This window comes from Cavia porcellus, unplaced genomic scaffold, assembly GCF_034190915.1.
Source record: "Cavia porcellus strain 051 isolate PalLab524CR breed Dunkin Hartley unplaced genomic scaffold, mCavPor4.1 scaffold_22, whole genome shotgun sequence".
Taxonomy (NCBI): Eukaryota; Metazoa; Chordata; class Mammalia; order Rodentia; family Caviidae; genus Cavia; species Cavia porcellus.
This window is the reverse complement of record NW_026947505.1, coordinates 51,425,466-51,439,070: the sequence shown is the minus strand read 5'-3', so window position 1 is coordinate 51,439,070 and position 13,605 is coordinate 51,425,466. Positions and strand designations below refer to the sequence as shown.

General features: G+C 34.6%; 1 protein-coding gene across 9 annotated transcripts in view; it reads left to right on the top strand.

Annotated features, from left to right (window-relative positions):
• The window catches only part of Snx14 (sorting nexin 14), an 82,176-nt gene that overhangs the window by 23,418 nt on the left and 45,153 nt on the right, over positions 1-13,605 (top strand). For all 9 annotated transcript variants that reach the window (XM_063233177.1, XM_023567233.2, XM_013157883.3 and 6 more), the window contains 5 exons: positions 2,846-3,002; positions 4,695-4,770; positions 5,458-5,502; positions 5,609-5,689; positions 5,785-5,899. In XM_063233177.1, coding sequence (XP_063089247.1) covers positions 2,846-3,002; positions 4,695-4,770; positions 5,458-5,502; positions 5,609-5,689; positions 5,785-5,899 — 474 coding nt within the window. The remainder of the gene's footprint in view (positions 1-2,845; positions 3,003-4,694; positions 4,771-5,457; positions 5,503-5,608; positions 5,690-5,784; positions 5,900-13,605) is intronic.

Genomic DNA, 13,605 nt, shown 5'->3' with positions numbered 1-13,605 from the left:
TGACTTTTAAAATTCTGGTTTAACTAAATAAATTTTATTTTATTGTTACACACTTCTTAACTAGACAACAATTCTATCAATGAGTGGTACCTCAAGCCCACAAAATGTATCTTTTAATACATTTTAAATTTTGTTCTAGCTGGGTGTAATTGCGCACGCTTGAAATTCCAGCGCCTGGGAAGCTGAGGCAAGAGGATTGCAGCAAGTTTGAGGCCAGCGCAGGCTGTGAAGTGAGTTCATTTCCAGCCTAAACTGCATAGCAAAACCCTGTCTCCAAAAAAATTTTTTTGTTCCAAAGAAAAGAAACAAAGCAAAATAAAATAACAGGCTTATACTAAATGGAGCCATTTTTAGAAAATTCATAAGTTTAATAAAATACTCTCATTTTCTCTGAGAGTGATATTATATAATAGAAACAGTTGGAAATTTTTGGTTGAATCTTTGTAAGAAAGGGGTTGCTATCATTCATGTCAAAAATCATCCTCAGTTATAAACCATTGTGAAATCCAAATTAAATTCATTAATAGCGCTATAATTAATTAAATTCATAGAACTAAATGACCAGAGAATTAAAGGGCTAATTTTATCCAAAGATTCCACTGTTATACATGAATTAGGTAGGTTTGTGGAAAAGATTTTCAACTTTTTTATTTTTAATTTATGAACTTGTTTTCTGAATTCTTCAGTCTCATAAGAATGTACCATTTAGGAAATAAAAAGCTCCCCTCTTCATCTTTACTGAGAATTCTCTTCTTAATTTGCCTCTTGAGAATAAGGATTATGTAGAAGTTTTCTGTGCATATAAATCTTTTCCAAGGCTCTAAGAAAAGTTGAGTATAAATGAAGCATTTTTTGTTTTTTGAGACAGGGTTTCACTGTGTAATTCAGGCAGGTCTTGAACTCACTATGTAGCACAGGCTGGCCTCAAATTTGTGGCAGTCTGCCTGCCTCAGCCTCCCAAGTGCTAGGATTATAGGTGTGCACCAGGCCCCGCTGATTAGAGGGTGTGAATCCATGTCCTGTGTGCCACTACTCTGTTTTACTTATATATCCATTGGATCCTCCGACCCCATATGACTTTAAAAATGTTTTGCCTGATCTGTTTCATTTGTTATTACCTAGGGCCAAAAATATTTCACATTTGGTAGATACTAAGTAGGTTCCAGTGCCATGATTTAATTTACACTATGTGAATGCTTAATTACATCAAACATTACAGTTGTTTACATATTTTATATGATGTTAAAAACTGATAACTACTGATACAAACTCTGAAGCACAAATGAATTACATCAGTTCAAAATTATGTCAGTACAGAAACAGATCTGGGACTTGGCACATTGTAGTCTTCCGATTTTATTTTAGTTTTGCTTTTGCAGTGCTGTGTATTGAACCCAGCCCTCATACACGATAGGCAAGCACTCTACCACTTAGCTATATTTCTGCTACTTCTGATTTTACACCTGTTCTCATGAAGAAAGTTTTAAAAGATCCATGTCCCAAATTCTTGGGGAGGACAAAACCTGCAAATGATTTAAAATTCATTTCTTCTAAGAACTGTTCTTTGGCAATCCTGCTTTAGTACCTCAGGGACTGAGAGAGTCTGTCATGTTAGTGTTCAAATGTTTCCAATTTTATAGCTATGCCTGGTATCACAGGTGTGTAATCTCCGCATTCTGAGAGGCTAGGCCGGAGGGTTGCAACTTTCAGCCCAGCGTGGGCCACTTACAACTTGGTGAGACTCTGTCTCAAATTAAAAATGGACTAGAGGGATGTAGCTAGTGAGAAGTTTAATCCCCAGTACTAGGGGAAAAAAAAACTTCCAAGTGTCTGACTTTGGAGCATTTCAGATTTTGAATTTTTGGATTAGGAGTATATGGCCAGTATTTAAAGTTTGAGCTTGGCATAGTGGCAAATATCTCTAATGACAGTGCTTGGGAGACTGAGGCAGAAGGATCATCATGAATACGAAGGCACAGGAGGTTACATAGTGAATTCAAAGCTAGTATGAATCATGGAGGAGTGGGCACTATCACAAATGAAAAAAAAAAGTGAAAACATTGCTTTGGAACCTGATCTTAAAAAACCAAAACCAAAACAAAACCTTTTTAGTAATATAACTTTTATTAGAAGTTAATATTTATGAAGAAATCTGTATGTTCCTGGACTTCTACCATTTAATTTTAGACCTCTTAGTGATCTGTGCTATGTTTAAAGATACAAAACTTCACAAAGAAGACAGATTCTATTAACTATTCTAAAATAATTAATGAATTTGATGTAAAACCAGGTCAGTTAGAAATTGAGTAGCATAATTATTGTTTTGTAGAGGGCGAACAAGATATAACATTTGATAATAAAAACCATGTGTGTGCATTTTCTATGTGGTTTTTCTACTCAGTTATTTTCCATTAGGAGTGGTAGCTCACAGATGTAATCCACCAATCTGAGAAGTTGAGGCAGTAGTACTGCAAGCTTGAGCCTAGCATGAGCAACTTAGTGATTTAGCGAGACATTGTCTCAAAATAAAAAATAAAGGGGAGTGGTAATGTAGCTCAGTGGGAAGGCTGAGGTAGATCATTTGGTATTATTTAATTTGTAGAGATCCTGTCCCTGGGGAGAAGGGCCTCATACCAATTTACTGCAAATAAGCAAGTTTTCCAAAAAGAGGAATTTGTCTTTATATTCTGTTTATGAAAAACTTCCCTAAAGAGTACATACTGAAAAGAGCAGTGACTGAGAAAGGACTGACTATGGTAGATGCTATTTTATTTGTTAGTGAAATGGCTGAAATTATTTATTGTCTCAACTTGTTTCAATTTTTCACTTTTTTAAAATCTTATAGTAAAAAATACAGAGTTTTTACAACATGCTGCTTTAGAAGAATATGGTCCAGAGCTTCATGTGGCTTTGAGAAGTCGAAGAGATGAATTACACTATTTAAGGAAACTCACTGAATTGCTTTTTCCTTATATTTTGCCTCCTAAAGCAACAGACTGCAGGTACAAACAAATTAAGAAATATCATAGTTTATTTGTATCCCATGCTATATTTATATTGCTGTTCTTGATCATAATATTCTTGATTATGTAAAACTTAGTGTTATTCTGTGTTGCAAAGTTTTTCATTCAAACAAAATGATTTTATCAGTTCTTAAAATGTCATTTATTTACTTACTTAAGGACAGGGTCTCACTATGTTGTTCAGGCTGCCCTTGAACTCACTTTGTAGCCCAGTCTGACCTAGAACTAACTGATCCTCCTGTGTTAGCCTCCTGAAGTTTTGGATTACAGGTATGCCCTATCACACCCCATTTAAAACGCCAATTTAAATGCTAAGTTATAATGATATATTGTATTGTGTAGAATTTTTTCTTGAAACCTGATCTGTAATCCATAAACAAATGTGAGTAAAATTGATTTCCTTATTTGAGATCATTATATTTTATTTCCTCTATGTTCCTTTTTCAAAACATACACATTATGACATGTACAAGACAGACTCCTCTTATTACCCCTTCAAGGGAAGTCCCTGGATTCAATCTCTAGTACTGCAAAAGACAAACAAAAAATAACCTCCAGGAGGTATTTAAATGCTTGGTGTACTCCGTTGCTTTATGTTTCATTTTAAATTGAGCATAAGAGAGTGCAGTATTTGTTGTAAGTCTGTCTATGCTTTTATCTAGAGTCCTGTTGCCATTTTTATCTTAAGTGAAATTATTGTCTCCAAGAAAGCATTGCTACAATTTTTTATAACAGATTGAGTTGTAGTATACTATTGATCATCAAAAATACTCTTGTAGCATTGGAATTTTGAATTGGTGACTATTCATGATGTGTAGAAAAGCATGACACATACTGTCTTGCTTTTTCTGTGTGACAATCTCAGTCTCAGAAAACGTTATGTGTATATGTGGAACCTAGAGAGACATACCCAACTAAGTTGCTTATTACTGTGAATGACTTTGTTTTTTGTGCTTTTGTTTCCTGTAGAGCACATATTAACTTTTAAGAAATAAATCTAAAACTTAAAAAGAAAATGATCTGTATTTTAGGTTAATTTGTAATATTATTTAAATATTACAGAGTAGTTGCATTATACTATTAAAATTTTAGTCTTAAACATTATGTTAAAATGTATTAAGTATTTTAAATATTTCTAGGCAGAGCTAGGCATGGTGGTACACACCTGTGATCCTAGCACTCAGGAAATTGAGGCAGGAGGATAGCAGATTTGAGGTCAGCCTGGGGTATATTGTGAGACTTTGTCTCTGAGAAACAAACAAAAATAAAATATTTCTAGGGAGGAATCATTTTTCTAATGTCTGAAGCTGTTGGTTTTTTTTTTCTTTTGGTACTGGGGATCAAACTCGTGACCTCGCGTTTGCCAGGCAGGCGCATGTGCCACTGAACTAAATTCCCATCCCCACAAGCTCCTCTTTTAAGTGAATACTTTTTTTTCTGTTAAATAATAGTCTTTTTGGCCAAGCAAGAACTTCTAAGTTCACATCTATGAAACCAATAACATGGGAATCACCTGAGAATATGAGGGAAATGTAGACTGTTGGGCTCATCCCAGATCAACAGCATTATGATATACATTTTAACGGGGTTTTTAGATAATTCATGTCTAGTTGGAAATTAAGAACAAATATAAATTAGTAAACATATACAATTATTATTTCTTTTTTCCAGATCCCTGACCTTACTTATAAGAGAGATCTTATCTGGTTCTGTGTTTCTTCCTTCTTTGGATTTTCTAGCTGATCCAGTAAGACTTTTTATAAAAAATTCTTTTCATAATAAAACACCAAACGCAAAATTACTTTCTTAAACATTTGTATGTGTACAGTTAAGTAGTATTAAATACATTCTTTTTGTTGTGTGACAGTCATTACCACCCTTCTCCAGAACTTTTTATTTTACAAACTAAAACTCTAGATCTATTAAACAATGATTTGTCATTCCTTCCTTCATCCCCTGGCAGCTTTCTATGATATTTATGACTTTTTATGATTTTGGCCACTCCAGCACCTCATGTAATTGGACTTGTGTAGTACTTGTCTTTTTGTGTTTGGGTTATTTTGTTTAACATAATATCCTCAAGGTTCTGTGTTATACTGTGTCTTAGAATTTCCTCCTTTTTTAAGACTAAGAGTCTGGGGTGTGTGTGTGTGTCTGTCTGTGTATTTGTATATTACTTATCAATTTGTCCATCATTGCCCATTTAAGATTCTCCATCTTTGATCCAGTAGAATTTAAAAGAATTAAGAATGATTAATAAACATTTGAAATGCCAAAATCTGAATAGCTTTTCTTTGCCCATTTTTGTAAAAGTAATACGTACATACATATAGAACTTTAACCATTGCATTTTTCTAGAGAATTTGATAATGTAAAAGTTATGGGCAGAATGTAGTGATGGAATTTTTTGACCTGTGTTTATTATTTTCACTAGGATACTGTCAATCATTTGCTTCTCATCTTCATAGATGATAGTCCAGTGAGTATCAAACATTTAGAAAATGTTTCACATTTCACTGCATTTTGATTCTGCGTGTCAAATCAAATGAGGATGTGACTAAGATAATAATTCTGTTTCTTCAAAGCCTGAAAAAGCAACTGAACCACCTTCCCCATTAGTTCCATTCTTGCAGAAGTTTGCAGAACCTAGAAATAAAAAGCCATCTGTGAGTATGTTTAGCATTATCATTATTTTTCTGTATAAACAATTCAGAACACATTTTTGTAGCTTTAACTTACTCTTCTTCCATATTGTATCAAGGTGCTCAAGTTAGAATTGAAGCAAATCAGAGAACAACAAGATCTTTTATTTCGTTTTATGAACTTTTTGAAACAAGAAGGAGCAGTCCACGTGTTGCAGTTTTGTCTGACTGTTGGTGAGGCTTCTGTATTTTATTAAAGTTTCTTTACAAATTTTGAGTGATCTGATATTATAGGAGCCATCTTCGTGTTAGTCTAAAAGCAACTATTAGTTTCTCCCAAGTGCTCACTTCTTTTCAGATTGGAAGATAATATATAACCAGTGGTAGTTAAACTTTAGAAGCAAAAGAAGCTACTAAAATTCAGTACAATATAGATATGTTAAAGACCCCATTAGTAGTACAAATCACTACTACTTTATCATAGTTTTTGTTATGGATTATTTTATTTTATTTTATTTTATTTTTTGGGGGGGTTACTGGAGATTGAACTCATGACCTTGTGCTTGCCAGGCAGATGCTTATGCTACTGAGCTAAATCCCTGGCTTTATGAGTTATTTTAAAATATTTTATTTTTATTAGACTCAATATGGATATTGAATTTGTAAGATTGTTTTATAGACTGTATTTTCTTAATGCATTTAATTCCTTATTAAAATACAATTTAAAAATTGAGGTACAATTTATATAGTGAAACATGGAATTTAAATGTACACTGGATCCATTTTACACAAGTATACATCCTTGTAACCTGTATCTTTATCAAGAGAGAAAACATTTTCCATCATTGAAAATTTCTTTCACTAGGATACTATGAATCATTTGCTTATCAGATTATTAATGTCCTTGCCAAGAAATCCATCTCAATCCCCACTCTTAGCAAAGCAATTAAAACTAGTTTCATTTGTCTCACCAAAGATGACATTGCTTGTACAATTTGCTTGTGTAAATGCAGTCACATAATATCTACTCTTCCGCTTAGCTTCATCTACTCAGGATAATGCTTTGTATGATTCATCGTGGTTGTTGTGTAGATCAGAAGATTGTTCTTTTTATTGCTGTGTAGTTTTTCATTGTATGTATACACCACATCTTCTTTACTCAGTTCTCCCTGAAGATGAGTAAGTGGACTGCTTCCACTTCAGAGCGACTTTGGATAAAGCTGTCATGAATATTCTTGTGGAAGGCTTTTGGTCGGCATATATTTAATAATTGATGTACAGTTGCTGGCTGTAAGATAGAGATACATTTAATGCTGAATTGTTTCTCAAAATGGTTGTACTATTTTTATTCTCCAAGAAATAATATGAAAGCTGTGATTGCTCTACATCGTCACCAGAATGTGGTACTATTTATCTTTTAAATTTTGGCCATTTTAGTAGATGATATCTTCTTACGGCTTTAATTTGCATTTTTCTAATGATTAATCTTTTATCTTTTATTTTTTTGTTTTTTTCTTTCTTTTTTTTTTTTATCGGTACCGGGGGTCGAACTTACGACTGCCTGCTTGTAAGGCAGGCGCTTATGCCGCTAAGCTAAATCCCCAGCCCCTTACAGATTATGTTTTTAAAATACATAATGATAACATCATAGGAGATTTGTACCTGTACATAGTATATCTATCTTCTGGGCTGGGGATTTAGCTCAGTGGCATAGTGCTTGCCTGGCAAGTGTGAGTTCAATCCTGGTACAAAAAAAAATTTTGAAATGTAAAATATGTCTTGCTTCTTTTTTCCCCATTTGCCTACTTTCCCTTCAACCTTTTTTCCCTTCCGTATTTACAAAAGTTTTGTTTCTATTTTTTCCTTCTATTCTTTTCTTTCCCCTTCCTTTCTTTCATCTTCTTCCCACCATTGTTTCCCTTCTCATTTGAACATTTTCTGTTTCCCAGTATCATCTGTTCTATATTTTAGTCCATATTTATGCTTTTGGTTTCACCAGAGAAACTGTGTGAATCTAATTTATTTCACTTTGGAATATGGTCTCAAGGGGCTGGGGATTTAGCTCAGTGGCATATAAGCACTTGCCTTGCAAGTGTGTGGTCATGACTTCGATCACCGGTACCAATAAAAAAGAAAAATACACACAAAAAAAAGAAAGAATATGGTCTCAAGCTATATTCATTTACTTAGAATTGTCTCAAGCTTATTCTTTAAGGCTGAGTAGCACTCTATTGTATAAAAATCCCACATGCATTAGATGGTTAGATCCAAAAGATAATCATTCATTCGTTAATAGACATTTGAACTATTTTCCAAATTTAGCTATTATAAACTGCCACATGGATGTGCATATATTGCTGTGGGATGATGCTTTTTATTCTTTTGGGAAGATACAAGAAGGGGAATAAGAATAGCTGAATCACATAGGAATCACCACCCTAATTTCCATAGTGGTTGTACCAGTCTACATTCCCACCAACAGTGGAAAAGTGTTCCTTTACCCCCACTCCCTGCCAGCATTTGTTATTTGTTGATTTCCTGATAATAGCCATTCTTTCTGGCATGAGATGGAATCTCAGCATTATTTTACTTTGCATTTCTCAGATGACCAATGATGTTGAACATTTTTTTCATGTATTTGCCATTTGTACTTCTTCATCTGAGAAGTATCTATTTAAGATGCCATTTTTGAATTAGATCTTTAAATTTGGGAAGTCTGATAATTTTGAGTTCTTTATACATTCTAGATACAGTAATCCTTAGTCTGAGGAACAGCTGGCAAAAGTTTCCCCCACAGTGTAGCTTGGCTGTTTACTCTCCTCTTGCTGTGGAAAACCTTTTTGGTAAGATGAGATTCTAGTTGTTATTTCTTTTTGACAGTTTCTATGTGATCATAGGGTTTTTTGTTCATAGATTTTGCCTACACCAATGTCTTCAAGAGTTTTATCTATTCTATGTTCCTTTGTTTTTCTATTTTATTATTTAGATCTTTGATTCATTTCTGTTTTAGTTTAGTACATGGTAAAAGATATGGGTCTCGTTTTAATCTTTGGAATGTGGAAGTTCAGTTTTTCCAGCACCACTGGCTTCTTTTTATCCCGTGGAAAGCCTATCTTTCTCCCGGTGAACGTGTTTGACTCCTTTGTCAAAAAGTAACTAACAGTGTTTGGAGTTGTTTCTGCGTCTTCTAATCTGTTTTGTTGATATTTGGGTCTGTTTTTTAGCCAGTACCACCCTTTTTTTTAAATCACAGTTTCTTTATAGTACAGTTTCAAGTCAGCAATTGTGATGCTCCCTGCCTTGCCGTTTTTGCCCAGAATTGCTTTTGGGCCTCTGGGTCTCTTTTGGTTTCAGATGAATTTTAGAGTAGTTTGCTCTAATTGTATGAGATGTACTGTTGGAATTTTGATCAGGATTGCAGTAAATCTGTGTGTAGAAGTTTGAAAGTATGCTCATACTATATTGGTTGTTCATATTCAAGAACAAGGTAAATCTTTCCATTTTTTTATTTTTTAATTTCCTTTTTTTAGTATTGTAGTTTTCACTGTAGAGTTACTAACTTTGTTACATTGGTTCCTACGCATTAAATTTTTTTTTTTTTTTATACTATAGTGAGAAGTGTTGTTTTCCTAGTTTCTCAGTATTTTGTTATTGGTGTACAGGAAGGCTACTGATTTTTGAATATTGATTTTGTATCCAGCTACATTACTGAATTTCATTACTGAATGTAGAAGTCTTTTGGAGGAGTTTTTGGAGGTCTATAGAGTATCATGTCATCCACAAATAATGATAATTTAACTTCTTTCCAGGGTATTACTTGCTTTCAGGAATGAGTTTGGGAGTATTGCTTCCCTTTAAACTTCATTAAAGGGTTTGAGAAGTAACAAAATTAGGTCTTCTTCTCTAAGTCTCTTGTAGAATTCATCAGTTGAACTGTTATGGTTTGGGCCTTTCTTTGTTGGTAGGTTCTCAAGTACATCTTTGATTTTATTGACTATGTTGGTTTAGTTAGAATTTCTTTATGTTTTTAATGCAGCTTTGGAATTCATAATGTGTCTAGGAATCTCCCTATTTTTTCTATCTTTTCCATCTTATGGGAGTATGAGAATGTAAGTTCTCAAACTAGATATGATCTTTTGGATTTCTGCAGTCTGTTGTGATTTCACATTTTTCATTTCTTTTTTTTAATATTTTAAAAATTTTATTTAAGGAGAAAACAAAAAGGGTTCAAGTTATACAGAATTTCAGAAAAAAATAAACAGTAGAAAATCACTAGTTAATAGATTACATATTGCTATCTTAGAAATAGTTGTTCAAATTACAAAATTAAAGCATATAAAGTGGACCTTCAAACAGTGAGATGGCAAACAATTTTGTTCAGTGATCCAACAAAACTCAGTAATATGGTTATCTATCTTATACACTTAAATATATATGCAGTTATATCCTTTAGAGCACTTTCTTTTCTTTTTTACAATGACAATTACACATTTTGGGTTTTATTACTCCTACAGTTCTTATTACTTTTTTTGAAGAGAGTAAAACCAAATGTGACATATCAGAACAGAGTCAGTCAAATCAAAAGGATGGACATAATATAATGTATAAACAAAATACAAGGTGATCAACAATGGTTACCATACTGCTTCTTGCTATCTTAAGAAGAGTTGCCTATATCATCAGTTATAATAAAATTGAACAAAACAGTAAAGAATAAAACCAAAACATTGGAGACATTAGAGGACTTCAAAAGAAGATAATAGTAAACCAGAATGGGCGTCATAATGAATCTTACTGTCTTCACAGTTGTTGCCTATACTTTCGAACTTGGTACTATAAAGCAAAGCAGAATAGGGCAAAATCAGTCAAAACAAGATGGTGAGAGTAATACAGGGTTTCAAATCAAGTTAATAGGAAATCAAAGTAGGTTACTATAATGTATCCTGCTATTTTTTATTTATTTTTCCCTTAATTAAAGAGATAAAAATAAAAAAGTAAGTAATTAAAAAAAAGGAGATTGAGATAAAAGAGGGCATAGCAACAAGACAGTGCAGGTCAGAACATAACCATTTAAGCAAAATAGTGTTTCACCACACAATATCCTGACATAAGAGTAGTTACCATAGTGTCTCTTTCCTTGAAATCTTTGAGTATAACTTTGTATACTGTAGCACCAAACATAGCGAGTCAATGTAAAACCATTCAAGAGAATGACAGTATTACAGGGTATTTAGAACCAACTAACAGAAAATAAACAATGGTTTCTGTATAATCTCCTTGCCTATAAAAGTTTTTGCTTATATTATCACATATAAAATCCAATAAGATACAACCTATTAAGACCGGTGGAGACAGAAGAATAAAAGCTTGATGGGACTTTAAAATAAGATGATACTAAATAAGCACTAGCTATTATAATGTCTTGTTTTCTCCAAAATAGCTGTTCCTACCATCCAGTCTTTTCTGCCTCATTTCTGTTGAGCTCTTTTCCTGTCGTTCGTTGTCAGTTTGTCTTCTTCATTTTGCTTTCTGCTCCATTCATTGTGGCCTCTCTGCCACTGTTTCTGGAATCTTGGTATTTTCCTTTTTTAGAATATCTTGCTGTATTCTCTGTAGATTTGAATTGGTGGTTACAAATTCCCCTAGTTCCTCTTTATCCTGGGAGCACCTTGTTTTTCCATCAATTTCTAGGGACAGTTGTGCAGGATATATATTGGCTGGAGGTTATTATCTTTCAAAGCTTGAATTATTTCCCCCCACGCTCTTCGTGATTTGATGGTTTGTGCCGAGAAGTCTGCTGTAATTCTGATGGGCGTTCCCTTGTCAGTGATCTGTTTCTTGTCTCTGACGGCTTTTAATATTCTGTTCTTATATTGGATTTCTGGAATTTTGATTATTATATGCCTGGGTGTAGCTCTGTTTGGGTTGTAGGTGGCTGGGGTCCTGTATACCTCATACATCTGAGTATCTTTACCTTTTGCTAAATTAGGGAAATTCTCTTGGATAATTTCTATGAATAGCTTTTGTAGTCCATTTGTTTGTGTCCCCACTTCTTCTCTTATGTTCTTAATTCTTTTTTTTTTTTTAAATTTTATTTAAGGAGAAAAGAAAAAAAAAAGCAGGGAAAGGGTACAAGTTATACAGATTTACAGAAAAAAAATGAACAGTAGGAAATCACTAGTTAATGGATTACATATTGTCATCTTAGAAATAATTGTTCAAGTCACAAAATTAAAGCTTGTAAAGTGGACATTCCATCAACGATACTGCAAACAGTTCTGTTCATTGATCCAATAAAACTCTGTGATATCATTTTCTATCTTATGCACTTAAATATACATGCAGTTATATAGTTTGGAGCACTTTCTTTTCCTCTCTTTTGTACCATGACTATTACACATTTTGGGTTTCATTGCTCCCACGGTTCTTATTACTTTTTTGGAAGAGAGTAAAACCAAATGCGACATAACAGATGTTCTTAATTCTTAAGTTATAGATCTTCTTATCATCTTCTAGCCTTTGTATTATTGCTATTTGTTTTCTTGTTATTTTTAAGAAGTTTTTCATTTCATGCTCCCACATTACAAATCTGCCCTCCAGTTCAGATAATTTATCCTTAGTTTCTTTCAAGCTGTTATGCCAGCTTTCAATAGAGCTTTTAGTTTCCTGGTAATCTCTTTGAACCTGCTTCATGTATTCTATGTTTTCTCTAATTTCTCCATCAAACAATTCTCTCCTTTTTTTCTGTTCTTCCATTCCACCATCTGTTTTTTCTTGGGCGGTGCTTAGCATTTCTCTAACTATTTTACTTATATCTTGCTTTAGGTTGTTAAAAGTTTCATTTTTGAACTCATCTATGAGGCTCTGGAGGTATCGCTTTATGTCTATTGGTGCCGTGTCTGATATTGCATGTTTCTCAGGATTGGGGACTGAGGACCCTTTCTTGTTGCTCCCTCTTCCCATCCTTTTTGTTCCTTCCATACAAGCGCACATAGGAGGCCCAGTTTTTTTCTCTTTGTCTGTTATAGTTTGTTTAAATTGCGCCAGCTAGGTGTTCCTGCCCACTGCAGTGCACTAGGGAGACACAGACCTGGGCAGCCTCTGCTGGGCTCGCCCCTCCAGGTCAACCTACCGAAGGCACTGCTAGGGTGCAGCTCCAGGCGTTGGGACTTGGTTTGGGCTAGCCTACTGGGTCTTAAGTCTGCGGCGTCACACAGGCCAGGCACTTCCCACCAATCCTGCTTGAGAGGAGAATATGTGACACTGCAGTGTCCTCTTCTGGCAAGTCTGCCCGGTCCCAGTATGTCCTTTGCTGAAGCCTCCTACTCTATGGAAGGGTCCCCGTTTCGCTCACCTACTGCAGGTGGATGCAGGGCTCCCAGCCAGTCCTGCTCTCAACTCCATTTGCCACTTACCACTCTCAGAGCTTTCACCCCTGTCTCCTTTCTGTGCCGATTGGGATGCAGCAGTGGGGCGTGGGCTTCAGCTTCCGTGCTGAGACCTTATCTGTTCCTGTTTTAGCACCGGGATTGCATTTCCAGTTGGTTTCTCTTAGTTTAGTTGGTTCCTGGGTCGGCAGGTTATATCTCCCCTTGCTTAGGACTTCTTGCCCCGTGCCATTCCTGGATTCTAAGTGGGGTATCTCAGAGATCCTCCGTAGCTGGTGCTATCTATCCGCCATGTTCTTCCGGAAGTGCCTACATTTTTCATTTCTAATTGCATAGATTTGAGAGGTTTTTTTTTTATAAACTTGGCTAAAAGTTTTTCAGTTTTGTTTAGTCTTTCAAAGAACTATGTCTTTGATTCATTGATTCTTTGTATTTTCTTTATTTTCTTTCTCTCCACTGTATTGGACATTCTTCAAAATAGACTATGTAGGCCCCGGGTTATATAGCTCAGTGGCATATGTGTCTGCCTGGCAAGCGTGATGTAGCGAGTTC